General features: G+C 42.6%; 2 protein-coding genes across 2 annotated transcripts; one reads left to right on the top strand and one right to left on the bottom strand.

Moving 5' to 3' along the window:
* Window positions 1-225: 225 nt before the first annotated feature.
* LOC118422546 (frizzled-9-like) lies at window positions 226-3497 on the bottom strand. The gene has a single exon (XM_035830178.1). The coding sequence runs from the start codon at window positions 3342-3344 to the stop codon at window positions 1650-1652; it is 1695 nt and encodes a 564-aa protein (XP_035686071.1). The 5' UTR covers window positions 3345-3497; the 3' UTR covers window positions 226-1649.
* Window positions 3498-7104: 3607 nt separating this feature from the next.
* On the top strand, window positions 7105-19644 carry LOC118422550 (DDB1- and CUL4-associated factor 6-like). The gene is made up of 13 exons (XM_035830182.1): window positions 7105-7343; window positions 8823-8884; window positions 9586-9678; window positions 10417-10599; window positions 11145-11258; window positions 11628-11763; window positions 12177-12398; window positions 13797-13887; window positions 14261-14516; window positions 14913-15953; window positions 16465-16646; window positions 17921-18029; window positions 19008-19644. The coding sequence occupies exons 1-13, from the start codon at window positions 7247-7249 to the stop codon at window positions 19269-19271; spliced, it is 2850 nt and encodes a 949-aa protein (XP_035686075.1). The 5' UTR covers window positions 7105-7246; the 3' UTR covers window positions 19272-19644.
* The last annotated feature ends 3808 nt before the right edge of the window (window positions 19645-23452 follow it).

Below are 23452 nucleotides of genomic sequence, written 5' to 3'. Positions count from 1 at the left end.
TTTACATTACATAAAGGGCAAAGAACAGGCAAATCTTGCTTTGAGGCCTTTAACTCCTGATGTGTTTACCTCGACCAGGGAAACAATGCTCAAGGATACAAAATTTACATACCTAGGCATAATCTAATTTTGCAGGACCACATGGTTGCGATTTGGGGAGGCAAGTAGATTAGAAGAACATTTCTTTGACCTAATACAAAACAGGACTAGGGGTGGCAAAAAGTCAAGTCTGACAAAAGTTTTAATCCCACATTTCACGTTTTTATTTTTTCTACAACTGTTGCATACAAGTCCTCTGTCTCAACTTTGTTTGTAAGTGCACCTAAGTTTTTCACTGCTTCATTCAACAACTCTAACGTTCTGTAATAAAAGTCTCAACTATAATCTCAGCACCTGGGTCTAGTTGTGAAAAAATAAAACAGAAGTTCCATCGTTTAATCGTCCACAAATAAATCATGACAATTAACTTCACCTATCATTTCAAAATATGTTGGCATGAATGAATAAATCGCCTGCATGCTCATTCAATGCTAAGCGAGCATTCATTTTTAACTTGTTACTTCAAACAAAACAACAATTTCATTTCAAGTGACTTTTCAGGAATAGAAAAACTGCCCACATGTTTGAGCCCTACCCAACCATTTCTAAGCTGCATTATATCTCTGTGTGTATATACCCAGGATTTCTGGTGTGGAATTATCAGGTCACATGATGGGTGAAGTTAATGACTGTTAATGTTCTAAGAGTGCCCGACCCAACATTGTTATGAAGACAGCTCTTTTAACAACAACAACAAACACTTGGCAAGAGCCAAAGTAGTCAGACTGAGCCATGTGAAACTTTTGAAGTCAAACGCTTGTTGCATTATTTACATTTCCAACAATGCCGGCCTTGTGGTGTGCCAAAACAAATCAACACCACAAGAGCATGAACAAACATAGGCAAAGTGTTTACATAAACATTGATCATCCTGGTATGACTTTCCAACAAATTTTCCACATCTAGAAAAGAACAGAAGCTCTTGACAAAAACTGGTTTCCATTTCTTCAATACTTCCCAGGTTATTGCTAACAGTATAAATTGGTTCACATCAATGGCCTTCAAATGTTGTAGCTCTGAAAGCAACAGATGTAGATGAGAATATCTGAATAATGAATCTACCAAAGGACGTTATACAACGTCCTTGATCTATCTCTGTGTAACCAAGGACGTTATATAATGTCCTTGGTGTAACTACATGCAATACATTAATCTGGCTTTTTTGTTGTTTTTTTATGGCTTACAATTTTGCACTTCTTTCTACCTAACATCTCAACATAATTTACATCATAGCACCAAAGATGCAGAGTGCTACAACTTTATAACTTACAATAAAATACTATACTTTTTACAATTTGCTTCCATAACAAGTCTAACAAAGCTTTGTTACATACTATGGCTCATTTTTTACATTTGTCACACTTCCAACATCTTCTTATAACCCGTTTGCTACCACCGAAAAATAGACTTTAAATACTTTTTAGTTTTATATTTTGCCTCTTGAACAAATGGGTAATGTCCCTGTTTTGATGTTACACCCTTTGACAAGTCTGTAACGTCCCGTTTAGATGTTACTCTTTACAACAAGTCTATAATGTCCGGTTTTGATGTTACACTGCGGTGTGCACAGTCACTCCTTTAGATGAACCACTCGCGTGATGACTGACGTGATGTTTTACTGAGACGTTACCAGGTGGATGATGGTACAGCAAAACGTTCGACTTTTTCTTCGCCCCGAACCTCCGGTTGCAAAAGTTCTGCCACGACTCCATGGTCTTGTTGCTGCAAATCCACAGAGAAGTCCCGAAACATCCCACGAGTAGAAGAAACGCTATTTTCACACAGTACACGGCTACGAGAGGGATGGAACTGGATAGTCTACAGTCTACGTTGTTGTTACACGGTATTTCTTGGGCAGCCGTGGTCCATGTGGACATGTTTTGCTGTTCGTAGAAGTAACACGCGACCACGCAGGTGGCTGGGACAGTGTAGAACACAGAGAAGATCCCGATTCGACTCATGAGTTTCTCTAGTCTCTCCGTACTGTTACCGCCGTGCCGCATCACTTTCCTTATCCGGAATAGATTCACGAACCCAGCCAGGATGAAACACGTTCCCAAGAGCAGGTAGGTGAAAAGCGGCGCGAGCACGAACCAGGTCAACGCAGTTTGGTCCTGGTTCCCGACGTAGCAGAGTCCGGTCAGTTCGTCGCCGTCCACGCGTCTCAACGTCAAGACCACGATGGTCTTGACCGCAGGCACGGCCCAGGCTGCGAGGTGGAAGTAGCTGCTGTGTGCCTCGATGGCCTCCTGTCCCCACTTCAGCCCTGCTGCCAGGAACCATGTCATGGTGAGGATGACCCACCACAGGGAGCTGGCCATGCCGAAAAAGTACAGGATCAGGAACACAATCGTGCAGCCCGTGCTTTCTAGCCCCTCCTGGATCAAGTACGGCTCTCCTCGGTCCATGTCGCAGGAGATGGTTTCTCGGCCAAGTCCAAGGCGCAGGATAAACCCGATGGAGTAGAAGAAGTAGCACACAGCCATGAAGATAATGGGTCTTTCGGGGTACCTGAATCTTCGAGAGTCAATCATGAAAGTCAAGATGACGACAGAAGTGGAAATCACGCAGACCACGGACCATATCCCCATCCAGATCTCGACGAATTCCTTGTCCTGGCGACTGAAGAACACGTCGATGGATGCGTTACACCTCGGGGCACAGACGCCCGATTTTTCGACGAACAGAAACTTGGCGGGGTTCGGGCACTTCTGCCGGGGGCTCGGCGTGCTTCGCTCGGCGGGTGGCGGGGCTAGCACTCCGTCTCCCTCGGGTTGTTTGTAGTCTTTGGAATCCGACGTGTTGGGGGCGAGCATGCACAAGTTCTCGCGGTCGTTCTCCTCGGGAAGGGTGTCGCAGTTGAGATTCTCCGGCCACGAGAACGAGAACTGCTCCATGATGGGCGAGCAGGCGTCTCGGACCTCCTCGCACATCGGCCGGCAGGCTGGGATGGGAATGTCCGGTACCTGCTCGGTGCACATAGGCGCGTACAGGGAGCACAGAAAGAACCTCAAGTTCACAGAACAATCGTACTGCACCAGGGACGACCACTCGTGGACTTTTATGGCGGCTTCGGTCTGAGAAGTGTGTCCCAAACGGTTGGGCATCCGAGTCATGTTGTAGCCGATCCCGATACACATCGGAATGGTGATCCTTTCGCAGCTGCCCGAGTTCTTGTTGAAATCGAAGCCCAGACAGCCTCCAAGGAGTAAGAAGAGGACAGGAGACGAGCTAAGGAACCCCATGACTCGGCCTGAGAGGGTTCCAGGGCGGAAGAAAGGGTGTTGTAGCGAGAGCACACTGCCAGGTTTATAAACAGTTCCGTACCGTCAGCAGCCAACTGATCCAACTGGCCGCTGCACCGCCCGCACCACCGACACTCGAGCGAGATCCATCCGCGCAGCAAACAAAATACCACAACTTATCCCGATATCGTCAAGTTTTTCACTTTAAGTATCACGTAATATCTTACATATCTTAATGCAATAATTTTCGTGCACATATTTTATATCAAAAGATTGTAAAAGATCTCGAAAGTTGCGTAGTGGACTATTTTCTACAGGCGGACGAGGATCGGTCGGATCGGTAGGGGGCCTTTTGTTTACAACGTGACAGTCTGTTAGTTCGGAACTCCAGGCTTCTGGCCGTAGTTTTCTCAACAAGGACTCAACGGTGTAATGTAAATGTATTTACATGTAAGAGAAATAACCAACTTTTGTCCCATGATTTCATGTTAGAATGTTATCTATGGTTCAGAAAATTACCTTTTTTTTTTACTAGAAATGCAGTTTTAGTACATTTTTGTTGCTGAAGGAAGTCTGAGGTTGGAGATTACTTTGCATATGCCCAAGTGGCCTGACCAATGCCTGAAGGAAAGGTGCGGTTGCATTGTACTAATTTGTAGATCATAGGTCTATAATTGTCTCCAACCACAAGATCGTGTTTCGGATAGGATAACTGGTAGAAATTGCCCAAATTGGGCTAATGGTTTGCCAGAGAAGCAAATTGATCCGAAAAGGAATGTCTAATTTTCTTGTTTTTCTGGAATTCTTGCCCCCCAGCGGAATCTGGAATAGTTCCACGCGGCTTGTGATGCGGTTTCTGCACATCAAACTTCCCCGCAATTTTGATGGTTTCCGGGCGCAGGCCCTGTCTCGATCAAGGACACATGGCATGACTTCCTACACAACTCCATTTGTTCAAATCGCTAACAGCTGTCACAATTTGCAATTGTAGGGTTTCTTGCCAGCATTGTTTGGCCATTTTATTTTGACACAGTCCTTTTCCTGCCAAGGGCATCGATCATTCTTTCGCCTTTCTTTCTTTTCTTGCGATAATTTACACATTCTCAACGGGGGTCCCCCGGCGACGCCATGATCCGTCATTGTCTTTTGAAATTGAAATGTTCTTGTCGGCTGAAGGCGGCGGCCACAAAAGGGCGATGTGTGGAAAACACAGGAAGGACAGCTTTAATTTCCGAGGTAATTATGGATCGAAATAAACTGAAACTCAAACGACAAAAGGATTCTCTTGCACGGCCCGGTTCGACTGAAAAGGGGGAGAAGATTTTTATCAGCGCGACAGCCCAATTTCCCTATTGTTTTTGTTTTGCACCTTGCTCAATGGGCAGAAAACTTTGCGCAGGAATTATACCTACCCGCGGGAGGTACTCCCCACAAGATTTCTGCTAACGCTGAATAAATAGTAGAAATTGGCCAAAATAGACATGCCACCTGGACATCTTCTGGCCTGTGACAAATTATTCCCACAGTTGTGCCCTTCCTAAACCTTTCTATTTACTCAGCCCTTAAATGAGTCTTGAACTTCATAGCGAAGACTATAGCAGCGACGATCATATAATAAAGCGATTTCTGGGCATCTAAAATTAATCTTTTAATTCAAATCGGTGTCAGATTCAGAGAGAGGATTAGTCAACCTTCTAATAATCACTCATCTCTCTAATCACTCGGATTAGCTTGGATGTAGCACTAGGGACCCCTTTATTTTGTTTTACATTCTGTTGCTTTGTTCTTGGGATCCAGGAGGACTGTAGTGTTGAATGACGTGACAACATCTTTCTTTTTACTACATTCTAGTCTTCATTTTACTTTTTAGTATCAAATTAATATGTGACACACGGAAGATATAACGTTACTATAGGCTTCTGCCTCATAACATATCATGACAAATTCTAATTTATAGGCTGACGCATGCATAAAGAGAAAGCATGACAAAACAGAAAGCCGCATAAAAACGCATAAATGTACAAGGACTTCAGAAGCAAGCGTTAGCCTAACCTTTGCTTGGAGTCGGAGTATCATGCGATCTCATACGGATACAAATAAATCAACATCAAGGACTAAGGAGGTTCTATCAAAGTTTTTCCTCTGTATACAGTCATATTCGTGCTTGATTTCTTTCTCTTTTCTACGTTCAGTTTTCTCCAATGAAAATACACAATTCTGAACTCAAAACCTTCTGCAAGTCTATCAAAGTAAGTTCTCTTTCTGTCCATACTTAATCTCTTTCTTTCTTGCCCTCAGTTTTCTCAATGAAAACGCACTATTTCTGATTGATTCAAAATAAGCAAACAAACAGATTGGCTACCGATCTTTGGTGATTAGATAAAAATTAAAGATTGTATTAAAAAAAACCTTGGTTCTATTTTTCTATCAAAGCAACATTTTTTTCTCCACATGTACATCTATTTGTCATTGATTTCTTCGAATGTTCTGTGATTGATTACTACCGTTATCTGGTGATTAAAAATGGTACTAAAAACGCCTCCCTGACCCTAGATGAGTTTTCTCTCTTTTTTTTATCTTCAACGTTATATTTTCGCATATACACTTCCCTTTTCACCTTAACTTTATCCTACGAAAACGCACAGTTTTGTGATTGATTGCTACAGTTATCTGGTGATTAAAAATGGTACTAAAAACGCCTGCCTGCGTCTGTTGTTTAGACTATCTGGTAAAGATATCTCGCCCCGGGTGGTCGCCCCAGGCGACCGGCTTTGATCGCCGACAGCACAGACGCAATCTACAGCAACGCCTCCTGGCGGCTGATGTAAGAACTACACAAACCTCTACTTTTGTCCTTTCCTCTCCGTAATGCATGTTAGTACATGTATGTGGGGTCATCGTATAAATTGATCTATCACTGTTGCCTTAAATTTTACCATGTACAAATGTCGTGTGATAAAGTTCTTTCATATAATATATTCTCCAGGATGAAAAAAAAGCAATACACTAGACTTTTTTTCTTGGAAGTGGCTAATGGTTTGCTATCAATGTCAATACAGAAACAGAAATGTGTGTCCTATTGATATGATAATCCTTTCATTTAGTGGAAATATTCTGTTTTCAGCAGGATGAACTGCAGACACTCTCCGATCTCTACCCTATGCACTATTGACAGGATGATCCTGTCAATAGTGCTGTCAATAGTGCAAATTTTTCCTCTATTGACATGATCACCATGTCAATAACCCAAGGCGTTACATGTGTTATATTCATCCCGTCAACAAAGGACGCTGAACCTGCACATGTAGACTCACCATACTCCAATGGAGTGGCTGTCCATTATTCACAATCTGCAAGTGATGTGAATGTGATGTGAATAAAACATTTTACATAATATGTCACTTTCTCTCTGTCTGTTTGGTAGTACTAGTACCTTTGTGTTTTTCTTTCTCTCTGGCCCTGTCTCTTTCACAGTTGTCTCTTTCTGTCTGTCTCTCTCGTTCTGTCTCACCAAGGAGGTTAAAGAAGTCTCTCAATGTGTCTCATCAGATCTCTTTCTCTTGCTCCCCCTTTCTCTCAGTCTGTTTCAGTGTAAATGAAGGAAAGAAAACATCACTGCCCTGTGAGTCGCATAATACTGCCAAAACAAATAAATGGTCAGCTGCCCTGTACTGTGATATGTTTACCAACAAAACAAAACGTGAACTGCTAATTTGCCACAAAACGTCAATGTCAACATCCACAGGCGTGTCGTAAAAGAGATCGTCGCTGTCGTAAAAGCCAACCTGCCGCAAACCGGCTGACGTGTCTGTTTAAAGATGATGACTCTGGTGTCAACAAGAAGCCGGGATAAAAATATATCCTCGGCCCCGAATTTTTGATGCGGATCCAACTGCAGAATCATGGCGGAGGGGATCCACAGGAGTAACATCGTCAGGGACTTGGGGTGCCGGACAATCGGCTTACTCCATCCCAGAGACTTTGTCGTCTCTACGACCGGCAAGTTACAAGTCATTTTCGTCCGTTATGTTTGTGCCTTAGAATTGTCATAAACTGTTACGTAATGTTGGGATGTATTTAAGTACATTTGTCGTGGGAAACATAAGAAGATGGCGTAATCTGAAAGCAGATAGAGGGGGATCATACTGTTGTGTTGTGGTAGAAGGGGGAGGGGCGGTATAATAATTGTAAGGGGGAGGGGGGCGGTACTGTCAAACATCCATCCAAACATACTGTTCTAAAACTGAAAATACAGGTCAGATGTAGAATTTAGTTGCCTATAGTTTGTTGATTTGGATGGATAAGTAGAGTGGTGCAAAATCTGACATATAATTTGTTATACATGTATAGCTCTACCTGCAAGATTATATGTTTTGCCTTTTGGTGCCAGACTTATTAAATGAAAATCTCTTTATGGTTGAACATAGTTGCAGAGCGACTCGCCCCAAGGCTAGGAAATGTACATATTTCAGAGATATATGAATAACATGTGCAGCACAGTCAACAGTCACTTAATAGTGATCCCCTCAGGACCTTTGATAGAGTACAGTACTTTGGGTTTGTAGCAGCACCCGTAGAAAAGTAGTCTGGATACCAGACCCCAGCCCGATCTCAAAAATATCTATCGCACGATAGATATTTTTGAGATCTGGCTGGAGTCTGGTATCCAGGCTAGAAGAAAGGAGGTTTGCAGACATAAAACCGCCATGAACACTTGAAACATTTACAGTAAATGTTATATCTACCGTTAGCCAACAAATTGTCATTCTCATTTTACAGATCCCAGTCATTTCACATTAAAACCATTATTCAATCATCTCGTTATAGTATCAAACTCTTGGTGGATGGTCATGAGTTTACTGTTGGAGAAAACATGTTTACATCTCGAATTATGTGTATTGTATCATTCACAGTTTCTATTACATCAGTGTGATCATCAGTGATGACATTCATTTTGTATTTAGTAGTATGTCATATCATAAGAGGTTAAAGTTGATCAGAACAAGGGGGTAAACGTCCCTGATCAGAAGATGCATCAGGCCCGGCGCCCATCTCCGCTTCTAAGCCCTGGGCCACACATAAGTGCAAGCACTACAGCAGGGGGCTAGTCCACTGGTAGTGTCGTGTGTTAAGCTTCCACACTCTTCCATAAGTATATGTACCATTTTTAAGGAAGAGTCTTTGGTATGACCCGGCTATAGCACCCAGTCTTCCCTGGTGACCAAAGGAAGACTGAATGTTGTAGCTGGGTCATATCAAATGTGGTCTCCCATCCAAGTACTGACCCGACTGCACGTTGCTTCCAAGATCAAGGGTTTGAGAGAGGATTGTATCAACGCGACAAAGTCATGTACAATTTATGTATAACAGCAGGTATAGGACTTTCCAGACTATAGATGCAGGACCCAATGACTGATGATAATGATAACCAACCTTAACTGCCATATGATAACAGGTATATCATTCTGTATTTTCCAGGTTATACCAGTTTCATCCAGAGACTGCAGCTGCACAGTAAATTGCCAGTACACACAGGATGTGTGAGTATCTGTTTGTTTGTTTGTTTGTTTGTGTGTTTATTGATCTCCTTCCCTATCAAGGATTTTTTTCCAGGATCCCAAGAATAGTGACAACACTGAGAATGGGGGAAAAGATTAAAACATTAAAATCAGTGCCATCCTTGATTCGATTCTCACACTCAGGCATGTTTTCCCTGCATAAGATAAGTATATATATATATGGTAGTCTAATCGAACATTCTATCAACTGTTTATTCATGTTTCTGTCATCTTTAAAGACCAGATTTACTTATACCCAGGTACAGGTCCAACTCGTATTCAAACCTCTGTAGCAGTACCTGTACCTAATGTTACCATTGCCAGTACTTTTATAAACACAGGCATAGAGTCAGATGTTTTAGGTGTTAATACGTATGGGGATGCTTACATTTTCAGAAGTTAGCATATATTGAGCTTATTACTGTAAATGCATTTAAGTTCGCGCGGATTTAATTTCGCGGTAGTGGGAAAAGTGACTTTTCGCGGTGGATTTAATTTCGCGGTAACACCATCGACTGCAGTGTAATACCTTAATAGAAAAATGTTCGCGGTGGATTTAAGTTCGCGGTAAAGTGGTCGCCGCGAAAACCGCGAACATTAATCCACCGCGAACATTTCTGCATTTACAGTACCTTGTGAAGTTAGTCCGGGGTGAATGACCTGCTGTTTGTTTGTTTGTTAAGGTGAACAGTATCTGGTGGTCGGACGACGGAGAACACATTTTATCCGGCAGTGACGACACCAACCTCTGCATCACCAATGCTTGGACTGGGAAGGTAACAGTTTTCAACCTGTAATGTTTAATTTAATTTTATGGCTGCAGGCATCCCCTCATCATCATCATCATCATTATTCATCCTCTATTTTGAGGTGCAGCAGGTAAAGTCTGATAAAGTAAAGTCTGATTAAGTAAAGTTTCTCTATTCTCTAGGCATCCCCTAGAGAAACCAAATCTGATGCAAGAATGAGAAAAAAGGAATGATTATTACAACTTTTGCAGTCAGGGGTGCGAAGGTTAGGCATGACAGGTTGTTCAGCATAATACCTGTGTAACCAGCTGCTGCCACACCTCATACCTTTTTATCCATGTATACAACAAAAAATATATGAAACAAATCAACTGAAATTGGATGTACTAACGACAAAATTTCAAATAAACATACGCGTAACTTTTCTCTTGGGTTCCAGATTGTAACCTCCATCAGGTCTGGCCACTGGGCAAACATCTTCAGCGCCAAGTTCATGCCGCACTCGGGGCTCAGGCGTGTGGTGTCGTGTAATGTAACAGGCTGCTAGGGGGCCCAAAATCTAATCATTTCCAGGTCTCATCAAGACCTACTCACATACCAAATATCAATACAATCCATTCAGGCGTTCTCGAGTTATGGTCGTCTTCTGCAAACACACCCACAGATGCTATTGAAAATATAACCTTCTTGGCGAAGGTAAATTTATGAAACAAATCAACTGAAGTTGGATGTATCGCTCAATTTAACTTTTATCTTGGGTTTCAGATTGTTACCTCCATCAGATCGGGCCATCGGGCGAACATTTTCAGCGCCAAGTTCATGCCGCACTCTGGGCTCGGGCGCGTGGTGTCGTGTTCTGGGGACGGAATCCTGTACTACACAGATGTAGAGAGGGAAAATACCTGGGGCTCCAACGTCTTCAACTGTCACTATGGCACCGCTTATGAGGTTTGTAGCCTGATTAAATCTCGCTTATAGCAGTCAGCCTAACCTCCTAGAAGCTTAACTTTATTGGGAGGGGCCAGTTACAGCCCTGGACAGCAGAGTTTTTGTTACACCTGGCCTGGGGCTCCAATGTCTTCAATTGTCACTATGGCACCGCTTCTGAGGTTAGAAATAGCTTATCTTTATTATCATTTATGTAGAAATAAGCAAGGATCCCTCTATATTTTGGCACATGAGTGCATGGTATAAAATACTTCATGCTTTATAGCGGTGTGCTAGAGCTCTTAAAAAATGCACTTTTGTGCACTCAAAATTGGAGCTGTGCATCTTATTGGTGACTGGGTGCACTAGCACACCTAGATATTTGTGTCAGGATATGTGTCTTTTGTGATCTGGTCCTTCCAAATTGCTTAGGAGGCCTACCACGTGGTCTTGGGTTTTGAAACTCCTGGTTGTATCTTGTGCACCCCAAAACTGTTTCTGTGGACCTAACTCTGTAATGGAGCCTGTGTAACCATGTTTGTTATTGCTCCCCCCTCACTCTCTAGCTGCTCACACTGGACAGCGACCCCAACACGTTTCTATCCTGCGGGGAGGATGGGACAGTTCGGTGGTTCGACATCCGTCTCAAGACCACCTGTACAAAAGACAACTGCAAAGATGTAAGTTTCACTGTTGAATTTTCTTCATTGTTTCATGGACCTATTTTCCTATATGCTTAGATACGCAAGCGTGAATTTGGCTGAAAAGATGTATGTACAAGACATAGAGGATGTATAGTGAAAATTCTGTCTGCTTGGTCTGAATTTTACTCTACAATTCTTAAACGACAATTGAATTGATTATTCATGAAGAACACATGCTTGATCAGATGATTGTGCATCTCTACTTTGTTTTTCACAGTCACATATATTTTATGTAAACATGATACTAGTATACAATACCTGTTATTATTCTACTACTTGAACTTTTTTTTTTTTGCCTTTAGTGACTCTAATGAATGTTATCTATTTTCTTGTCTCTCTATGTAGGATATTCTGATAAAAGCCCACCGTGCTGTAACAGCCATTGCTGCCAACCCCCACACGCCATACCACCTCGCGGTCGGCTGTTCCGACAGCTCTGTACGACTGTTTGATCGCAGAATGCTGGGAACTAAAGGGAGTGGTAAGGCTTGGTTTCTGTATTTAACTCCCTTATCTATTAGTTTTGCTGCAGAATAGCATAAACTGTCAAATAGTATGACGTTCTTATTACACACTACATTGAAATACATCAAGAATGGTCAATCACAAACTTTCACAAGCCGACAGTGATTCTAGTTTTAGTAAGTTGACAGATAGCAGTAGATGCAGATTCTTACCCGGTATGTTATTTAGCTGCAAATTTGCAACTTGCATTCATTTTACCAGCAATTTTTTCTGAACCGTTCAGGTTACAAGTGGGTATCTTGAGCGCTTGGCCTGTGTATATGGTACATACTAGCAAGGCTAGGTGGTGTGTTATGCTGAAGTGAGCTTATTTTGAGCTATAGTGTACAGAATATGAGCCTTTTGGATTGATACATATGCTTTCTGTAGGTGGTGTATGTGGGAAGGGTACACTCGGCGTGTTCTGTCGTTTCTGCCCGCCGCCGCTGAGCAACAAATCGTGCCGCGTGACGTCCCTGAAGTACAGCAGTGACGGCCAGGACTTACTAGTCAGCTACTCCTCTGACTACATCTACCTGTTCAGCCCCCAACACCTGACTCCTGACGGACATGGGGGTGTCAAGTATGAGGACTCTCACAGCACCAGCAATGGTTACAGTGTAAGTTGGGGTTTCTTAACATTTGCTAGGGCTGTCTCCAGCACCTTTTCTTCTATCCTGTAACTAAAATTCACTTATAGGACGGCAGGAGTTTCACGTCATCCATGAAAAAATTGAAATCTCAGAGAGACAGAATTGTCAAACAAAACGTATAAAGATGGGCTCCCAAATAAATGAATGGAGCAGAAAAAATTCAAAACTGGAGACAGCCCCAAACAGTTACCAATCTAATGTAAAGATAGACGGGGAAAATGTTACTCCTCGGACTACATCTACCTGTTCAGCCCCCAACACCTGACTCCTGACGGACATGGAGGCGTCAAGTATGAGGACTCTCACAGCACCAGCAATGGCTACAGTGTAAGTTGGGGTCTTATATATATACATATAGTTATCTCTCTTAATGGTACTCCTCCGACTACATCTACCTGTTCAGTCCCCAACACCTGACTCCTGACGGACATGGAGGCGTCAAGTATGAGGACTCTCACAGCACCAGCAATGGTTACAGTGTAAGTCTGAGTTTTATACACTCTCTATAGCTTATGGTACTCCTCCCACTACATCTACCTGTTCAGTCCCCAACACCTGACTCCTGACGGACATGGGGGCGTCAAGTATGAGGACTCTCACAGCACCAGCAATGGTTACAGTGTAGGTTGGGCTTTATACAGCTACCTCTATGTCAATGAAGGTTAGACATCCAGGTGTTCAGTCCCTAACACCTGACTCCAGACAGACACCCCCCGTGTCTGTCTGGAGTCAGGTGTTAGGGACTGTCAAGGATGAGGACCCTCACAGCACCAGCAATGGCTACAGTGTAGGTTGGGCTTTATACAGTTACCTCTCTATATGTCAATGAAGGTTAGACATCCAGGTGTTCAGCCCCCAACACCTGACTCCTGATGGACATGGGGGCTTCAAGTATGAGGACTCTCACAGCACCAGCAATGGATACAGTGTAAGTCTGAGTTTTATACACAATTAACTCTCTATAGCTTATGGTACTCCTCCCACTACATCTACCTGTTCAGTCCGCAACACCTGACTTCTGATGGAAAGGGGGGTGTCAAGTATGAGGACTCTCACAGCACCAGCAATGGCTACAGTGTAGGTTGGGGTTTTATAATGTATCATTACCTCTCTAGCTTCTTGATACCCCTCCCATTACAGGTACAGGTAAGACAGTTATGTACCAACACCCAAGGAAATGAATTGGTGTAGCCTTTTGTTAGTCTGATTAAATCTCGCTTATAGCAACCCGCCCAACATCTGACAGAGGGGTAAGTTACAGGCCTGGACAGCAGAGTTTGTGTTACACAGATTAGCCTTTTGTGACAATGTTTTTTATCTGTGCACCAACAGAAATGTCCGGATAAGTCGTCCAAAGACCCTCCAGTGAAGAGGCTGCGGTTACGCGGAGACTGGTCAGACACTGGTCCGCAGTCACGGCCGGAGAGCGAACGTGACACCAGGGCTACGTCAGCAGCTGGTGAGTCATGTGTTCTTCTTCTTCCCATACTGCTGAGCCCCTGTAACAAGGATTTGATGTATTTGATGTATATGCTACTGGCGTTTTTTCCCCTTTTTGGTTTGTTTGTTTCTTGAAAGGAGACTGGTCAACACCAGGCCATAGTCAAAGTACTTCATGATATGATGATTTTGAGGCAGGGAGTAAGCAGTCAGTTAGTCATAGTCATACGGTGTATTACAGCACTGTTGGGGTTACGGGTTGGCTTTCTTCTAGCTGAGATGGGGTAAGGAACCCTTGATTAAACTTGTTGATGGTGCAACCTGCCTTTATTTTGAGCACTGAATATTCATATTTTTGTTTCCTTCAGTGGCAGACGAGAGCGAAAGTCCACAGCGTTCCCTGATGCAACGCATGACTGACATGCTGCAGCGATGGCTTGAGGACCCGGCCAGCTTCCGACAGTCGATGCAGCCGCCCCAGGGCCAGGGGGCGGACTCCTCCCCGTCATCCGACTCTTCCACTTCTCAAACCACGGCCGGAACGCCCTCACCTTCCAGACCAGACACCGCCGGAACACCCTCGCCTTCTAGAACAGAGGTGGTGGGAACAGCAGAGGCTGGAGCAGCAGACAGACAGGTTTGTGTGTAGACTGCAAATTTGTGTAGATGAAAACTGTTAGTTACATATGTCAAGGTAGGGACTCCAATCTCCATCTCTACCTATAGCCACAGAGCGATCTGAACCAGTCAGAGTTGCCCTCTGATGAAAGTGACAGACGGTCACTGAAACGTTGGTAGAAATAAAGCAACGGTTGTGACCAAAGGCCATGGCCTACTGTTTACTATACTTGAAGAAAAGAGTATGGAGAAATATCCCACAGAAAATAAAAGCTGTAGCTATTTTTGTTTACCTTTAAAACTTACCTTTAGAATTTTTTCTTAAGCTTTTCTGTACTGCAAAACACATTTTCAGTGTAACATGTTTCTTACAAATGACTCTTGCATATTTGACTTCTATTTTTCATGGCGGCAGAGCACAGAGCAGGGCAGCCAGCCAAATCAGACACCTGAGGGAGAGACACCTGCTGAAGTGACAGGTGCAACAGCTGTATCAGGTGCTACAGGTGTACCAGATGCTACAGCTGTATCAGGTGCTACAGAAACTCCTGCAGGAGACGCACCAACTGCAGAGACTGTCACTGCAGAAACTGCTGCAGGAGAGCCCCCTGCTGCAGACACAAGTACTGCAGTTGCACCTTCATCAGGTTCAGAAACTGGTTCAGGAGAGCCCCCTGTTGCAGGGACAGGTACTGCAGCCAAATCAGGTGCCATTGGTGGAAATGTAGAACGCGAAGATACAAAGAGCACAGAAACAACGGAAAACAACTCTGGCAAGAATTCTTGCAAACTGAAACCGTCGCATAAGACTAAAGATGCAAGTCCTAAGAAGGAAGTTACAGCCAAGGCTGAGGAGGAGGAAAAGAAAGTGAAAACTGAAAGTAAAACTGTAGATAGGAACAAGTCTGAGACATCAACTAAGAAAAACAGCAAGGAAAGGAAGGAAAGAAAAGACACAGAAACAAATGTCTTAAGAGCGGACACTGCACAAGAGACAAGTCCAGTTTGTGAGATCAAAGTTGTGGATACTAGTGTATTAACCACAGAATCTAGTACTGAAACTCGAACTGGAGCTGTGCCCAAGACAGTAGATGATCACTCAAAACCTAAAGACGGTGCCAAGAAAACAGAAATGTTGAGAAAAGATTCTAAAGGTGATAGCAAAGAGAAAAGTGGAGAATCGCCTAGTTTGAAGGTCGATTCTACTGAAGGTCAACAGGAGAGTTCCTTAGAACCTGGTGCAGTCGGAGGGAGTGAAGAAGGAACAGACAGTGACTTAAAGGACTTGAGCGTTGTTTCTCAAGACGATGTGGTACGGCCCAAGAAACCTACAGTAGGGAGTGACAGCAGACAATCCTCCCCACCGACGAGTGAGACAACCCCGCCCACCCCTCAGTCGGATGAGCCAGTCCCGTCAGGAGATAGCGATGATGATGAAGAAGAAGACACATCAATGGTGAGAACATTTCCATCAAATTACAGATTTTAGATATAAGTACTAGGGTCTATAGTTAGGTATGCGTTTCTTTGGGCCATGATTTTATAGATGGCATCCTTGCAGCCCTCATAATGAATGAAGGGATGATTGAGGAAGTTGGCATGAGTACATGAAACAAGTGGAAAAAAAAGGTGAAGAAAGGTACTGTCCAAGCAAAGGTTTGGCTCTGGCTGTTTTTATATGTTTTGGGGCATTTTTGTTGGGCTTTCTCTTTTGTACCGCTCTCATTAAGTCTTGCCAGTAACTTGAAGAAAATGATACAAAATAGAAATCTCTTCAAAAATGCCCAGAATCACGTGAAAGCAATATGGAGCTGAACCTCTGCTTGGAGAGAAGAAGAAAGGGAATAACAGCCTTTTTGTCCTCTCTAGTGGACCAGCCCCATACAACTATGTGGCTAAAGGGCTACAGAAATGGAAATAGGCACCACCCCATACGTATATATGACTGACTTATTTTTCCCTGACAGGCGGAGAGATCGGGACGTCCGATGTACGCCCGTCTCCAGGCGCTGATGAAGATGCGACGCGAGCAGAGAGAGAAAGAAGAGACAGAGTTGAGTCAGCTTCCATGCCCGCCGCACAAGATGATCTACAAGGGCCACCGCAACGCCAGGACCATGATCAAGGAGTCCAACTTCTTCGGATCCCAGTACGTTTGTTTGTTTGTTTGTGTATTTTGCACATAAAAAACCAATAAAGTATGGAAAGTGGCTCAGCACATAGCTGGAGGGGCTCAGTTCACTAGATTAACAGTAATAAACATAACAGTAGTCAGTATTAGACTAGAACATGTGAAGGTAAACATTATATATTTGCTTGCAAGACTTTTCTAGTACATGTATTACTTCTTTGTTTTGTCCATGAATACCTTATGATTTTTTTTATGACAGCCTCTGCTGGCCTCAGTCTAATGTGAGAAAATTGAATAAAGGTGCTGGAGGAGGGATGAAGCCTAGCTGTCTTGTACAGTGCCCTCCACCAATTAAACATTAACCTATATACAAATGTAGAAAATATGAAATAAAGAAATACAACGAGGAAACATGGTAACAATAAATCCTTAATTTAAATGATTAAGCAAGCAAATGAGACTTGTTAAGAGGCTAACTATGAACCAGAAATGCAAATGGACTATGAATCAGGACGTGACATATAGGCATTTCCCCAAACGTTTGTTTGTTTGTTTGTTTATTTATTTTGTGGTTAAGAATGGGCGTGGAAATTGGAACCATTGGCAATGCGTAAGAAATTTTTTTGTAAGATTAATAAGGAGTCAAGAGACGTTTTGTAGGCATTTCCGCCAACAATATTACTAACAATAAATGAGATATGGGTAAATGTTGTTGTTGGCATCCGTCTGTCTCGGAAGACAATGGTAGGCAGACAGGTTTAAGGCGAACCGTCTGCCTGGCCTGCACTTGGGTTTTTAAGGTGAAGGAGGGGTGTGCACGTCCTTCTCCACCCTCTCGTTCACTGGCGCACTAAGTCCTACAGGGGCAACTGTATGCAACGTGTAAGACGGCCCCAGCAGATGCAGGTTTGTTGTTTGGCGTTTCCGTCTCCTAGGAGGACTTCCGACCAAGGATGCAAGGGGTTCCCCTGACTCATGTGTCATGGCGGGTGCGTCATGCCCGAACATGCCCCTATGGCCTGTCACCACAACAAAGGCCTGTCACTGCCACTAGCCGCAGCTATGTACTCATTTACACCTGAGTTAGGTGAGGAAAGTCGTGTAAAGTGCCTTTCCCAAGGGCACAAGATCGGTGACACAGCAAGCGGATTCGAACCCGGGACCTCTTGGGCCTGAGACCAACGCGCTGCCAATCGTGCCACGCGGTCCCACATGGGTAAATAAGGCTGATATATATAGTTATAAATGTTCTCTGAGCTAGAAGATGTCTAATTTTCCCTATGATCCCTCAGATACGTCATCAGTGGGTCGGACTGCGGTCACGTCTTCATCTGGGATCGTTACACCGGGAGGCTCGTGACGCTCTTCGAGGCGGACAAGCACGTAGTGAACTGTGTGCAGGTATTTATTTGTTTGTTTTGTTTTGTTTGAACCACTGTTTATTCATAAAAGCTCAAATTGGCCTGCATGCCGCTTTTCATTGAGGTCATGAGGGAAGAGGCCAATTAGAGAGCCAATTGTAAAGCTTTATAGTTATGTATCTGCTGTAGTCGGAGATGTAGTCATGAAGCTATAAATGTAAATTTCACAATGTGTGTGATTATTATGATTTTTCAATAAAGCTTTAAAAAAAATGAGGGAAGAGGCAAGGGTCAGACAACGTATGTAACAGAGATACAGTTTAAAGTCCTAATGAGTCTTATAAGCCTGTATTTCTGATGTCTACTTGTACCTACCTGGACTAACCATGTATACTAGGTATCAGGTGTATGTGGGTTTTTGTCGACTGCACTACAATTATTGTCACCTGTGTGACATGTTTAGGTATTGAGGTCAACTGAGTGGTGCCGAATGGCAGCTCGCTCCAGACCCTTACAATTTAGCCCCACCTATTTTAAGCTCCTCGCAATTCAGCCCCTGGCTGCGAAGAGAGAGTAGTCAGCCCACCCAGTAATAATAATGATAATAATAATTCTTTCCAATTGGTCCGTGTCCAGCCACACCCAAGGTACCCTGACCTTGCTACAAGGTACACAATGTACTTCTCCAAGTTACATCCACCCTACTCAGATTGATTCTGTTTCTGCTAATTTTTTACAAAATTAAGTTTACAACATGTTCCTCCTTCAAGATATAGCTTCCTTGTAACAATATCACCAGCTTGGTAACCACTGCAAAAGGTAAAAATGAATCACAGGAATTTGATTCTATGGTAGGAAGAAAATGGAGTGTTTGTGGTGTTTTTTAAAGTTTGTAGTGGAAACTGCCATGCAAAGCAAAACCACTGCAAACATTTCCCCTTTTGCTGCACATTGTACATGATAGCGTTAAGTTAAGATGCTGTTCAACTTGTCTTCTTTTGAATTGGTCCATGTCCAGCCACACCCGAGGTACCCAGTCCTCGCCACGAGCGGGATCGACTACGATGTGAAACTGTGGATGGCCATGGCGGAGGAGGCGAGCTTTCCCGAGGAGGCACACGAAATCATGCACCGGAACGAGGCCATGCTCGAGGAAACGCGGGACACCATCACGGTCCCCGCGTCGTTTATGTTGCGCATGCTGGCGTCGCTGAACCACATTCGCTCTGAGCAAACGGATTCGCAACCGGCGGGGGAAGAGAGGAGACCCAGCGAAGACTGAGTGGAACTTGTTCAGTGCTTCTCTAAGTTACATCCTCCCAGCTCACACTATTTCTATGTCTGCTAGTTTTTTCACAAAGCATAAGTTTAAAAACATATTTCTCCTTCAAGATATAGCATCCTATACAACTTACCAATATTACCATCTTGGTAACCACTGCACAAGGGGAACTGTTCACAGGGATTCGATTTTGTGAGAGAAAGAAAAAGGAGTGTTTTAATACTGTTCAACCTGTCTTCAGTGGAATACTCAGTACTGTAGTACAGACTCTAATGCTGCACCATTGTATATACCTACTCTTTTAGGAAATCTCTCAAACAATTCTGACAGCATTTCTGAAATATAACCTGACTAAATCACGCCTCTAGCAGCCTTTCCACAGGTCAGGCCTGTACATGAAGCCCTGTAGTTTGTTTTACACAGATGCAAAGTAACAATGCATTCAAGATTATAGGAAATCATCAAATCTTTGACAGTTTGATGATTCATCAAAAGTGCAGTAGTAGACAAAGACTACTTGCATGAAATGTTTTTGAGTGTACTCCATATACATGTATACCAGTACTGTTAACTTTTTAAAAATTGCAATGTTGCCAGAAATCAGGATTCTCTAACAAATATTTTAAGCCATATTTTTTCTCTGTAACTTGATATCTTTTCATACTCATTCAAATGACATCTGAGACTTAAATGTTCTGTCTAGTACTCTGATCATACCAGGCATTTCATACCAGTCCTTGTTTTCGAATGTAGGTTTTATGTCAGACTCAGAGCTAGCAATTTATGTGGAAAGTTGAGAATGCAGAAGCTGTGAGTAAATTGTGATGTAAAGTTGCTTCAAATGGAAGGTTGGTTTGAATGTGCCTTCCACCCAGTAGACTTTTTGTGGTAGGAAAATAAGAACATAAAATGACTTTTGGATAACAAAATTCTTTAGTAATACACACAAGCAAAGTGTTTATACCTAACAATAGCTAACATTTGCATCAGTGATGGCCACCGAAATGTAAGCTAGGTGAAAACTCTTCTTGGTTAAATTAGTTTCTTGTGGTAGGAAGACTTCTGCTTTTGCTGTGGCCAAAACAAATTTGGTACACAGAAAGTGATTGTCATTGTTCATATATTTACCATGCACATTATACCTGTACATGTGTAATATATATATATGTATATATATGTTTGTGTCTTATGTACAGCAAAATGCCAACTATGAATTCAATTATGCTAGCTGTTGTTGTTTGCTGCCTATAAATTCAGTCTCAGCCCCTGAAAAGTTGCACTTATATAATCTTCAAGCAGATCCTATGGTAGCATAAGATAGTATCACAAGCTGGCAGAGGAGTGAAGCCGGCCTTATTGGCCAGCTTAGTACTGTCTTATGGCATCATAGGATCTGCTTGGAGATTACACTTATAAAGGGGGATTTTATATTGTAGCATCAGGGGTTAAGATTTGAACAAAATGTTGTCTTGAGTTTTTGAACTTAAGATGTTCGAAATGTCTTCATGGGGGTGTTTTCCAGCATAGCTGTTACAATAGATTGTGAAAATAAGACTCGACCCCTTTAGGAACTTTGCAAGAAACTTGGTTTGAACAAGTAATGTTTCAGCCAGGGTGAAAAATTTAGATGGAGAAAAATTATTGTTCCTTATACAATATGTGAACAATGCAAACATTGAATGTTACTGAAATTTTGCATTAAATATGCTGCTTGGAGTTCTGTGTATCTTGTTATTTTCTACCACCCCCCTCCCCTTCCCTTCTCTAACCCCTTTATGTAGCTAAACCCCCTTTCCCTACTGCCTCCCACAATATTTTACTCTCCAAGCAGAGGTTAGGCTCTGGCTGTTTTTTGGTCGCGAGACATTAAGAAAATGGTACGAAATAGAAAGCCCGAAAGAAATGCCTATTAAAAAAATCTGCTTGGAAAGTAAAAGATTCTTCTTTCACATTTAATGGATGTTATTTTCCCGAAGAACGTCCTTCATTTTTCATTAGTAATGGGGGCTTTTGAAATTTGCTGTCTTACTCTTCCTGACAAAAAGAAATCATAATTTTCACAGATTTTAAGGCTTCAATCAGATTCTTTCCTATGGATCCTTTTTTCCAGCTAATCAAATATGTTCCACCAGTGGAGCCATGGTTTTTTTGTGGGCTTTCAGACAAGTTGTCCGTAGAGTAGCGCCTCTAGCGGACATGTGATAAACTGCAACAATGGTTCTGGCGGCATCCTCTCGACGCTAAATGCACAGAGAGTAAAGAACAACAACGGATTAGCAACTTGTCGGCCATTTACGCCGACCCCAGTATCCGCAGATTAACAAGATTATCGCGGTCTCAATTACAGTTTGACATGATAGTTTTAGGAACTTCGCAATGAAGAGTAATTACATGTACTTACTGATTCCTAGGATCCTCAACATTATAAAGTCCATCCACGAAAGCGTCACTGACGAATGTTATCAAATTACCAAGAAGCGAGAGGAAGTCGAATGTCATAGAATAGATTAGACGCACATCTGCATATATAGATGTGTATGATTGTTTCCATTGTTACATATATGTGATTCTTACCGTGTGACCTGTACTTAGCCCAGTGGGGCAAAAATGTGTCTTCATTCATTCGTTATCTAGTGGATGCTACCTGAAACGTCTGACCGTCGACGCGTCTTCAAATTCATATCCAGTTGCTTGAGTATAACTGCTATTTGGCGTACCATAAAAGTCCATAATTTTCTGTAACTACGTCGATCAATTTAATTCTTTTGCACTAATTACTTACTGAGACAATATGTATGTATCCTTTTTGACTAGTCAATTCGCATTTACAAGGACTAAAAAAGGATACATACATTACATTTATTAAGCTGAGCTGCGTTCTGAACTTCTCGGTTCTTTTTTTTTGGGGGGGGGGGTATCAAAGTGAAGTGAAAAAGCAAGTAAGCAAGTAAGCAATATTAAAGTACGACTAATTGTGTCTTAGAAAAACAACAACGAAAAACACAAATCGCTTTTTTGGTCGGAGCAAGGAGGTTAAAATAAACCTCCTTGGTCATGTTGGTTGGAGACTATTATATCGGCGCGTTGTTGTCATTACATCGCTCACTCCCACATTGCTGCAAGCTGACAAAAGAAAACACAAAAGGCGCTGTTGTTCTTGTCTCTCCTAACACTTTCACAACAAAAGAACAACAAACACCATAAACAGACTTCAAAAGGGTTCGCCGCCCATCCTACACATGTAGGCGGCGCGTCATCACTTAATGTGTGATAAACCCACTCAGCAGGCGTCGTCGGGCTACTCTATGTCAGACTCCGACCTGACCGAATATTTTGGCCAAGTGTAATAGGAATAAAAAAAGTCTAGTAGTCCGAAGTGTTGAAATCATCACAAAAATTAGTCCAAAATTTGGTGAATAGTTTTTATCCGATCAAAAAAGTGTTCATGTCAACTTTAACCTATTTTTGCCGCCGTTCTAATTTTTCTTTAATTTACTGTTCGTTGTATCATTTGCGCGTCGATTCTAACAAAGAGTCTATTCAACATGTATTCTAATCCAATCTTATCGTCTTTTTCAATCGATGATCACCGCTGAAAGAAGAAGAGAAAGAAACCTTTATTGGCGACAATTGTCTCGTTCTCAGACACAAAACGCGACAATCTGTTTGTAGATGACACAGACATGTCAGGCCCTTCACAGGTCCGACGTGTTGAAATCCTCACAAAAAATTGTCCAAAATCTGTCAAATTTTTTAAAGTAATTTTTATCCGATCAGAAAAGTGTTCATGTCAAGTTTAACCTATTTTGCCGTCGCTCTAATTTTTCTGTAATTCAACTGTTCGTTGTATCATTTCTGCGTCGATTCTAACAAAGGGTCTATTCAACATGTATTCTAATCCAATCATATTGTCTATTTTAATCGGTCATCACCGCTGAAAGAAGAAGAGAAAGAAAGCTTTATCAGCGACAATTGTCTCGTTCTCAGACACAAAACGCGACAATCTGTTGGTAGATGACACAGACATGTCAGCCCCTTCACAGGTCCGACGTGTTGAAGTCCTCACAAAACGCCCATAATCGCCGAATAATTGACCTGAATGTCAAACTAATTGACACAGGTTCAGGAAATGTCGCACTAACACGAAAAACTCTTGTATAAACAGGGACAGACGTCTTTGC

Source organism: Branchiostoma floridae, chromosome 9 (assembly GCF_000003815.2).
Source record: "Branchiostoma floridae strain S238N-H82 chromosome 9, Bfl_VNyyK, whole genome shotgun sequence".
Classification (NCBI taxonomy): Eukaryota; Metazoa; Chordata; class Leptocardii; order Amphioxiformes; family Branchiostomatidae; genus Branchiostoma; species Branchiostoma floridae.
The sequence above is the reverse complement of the archived record's forward strand: the minus strand, read 5'-3'. Positions and strand labels throughout refer to the sequence as shown.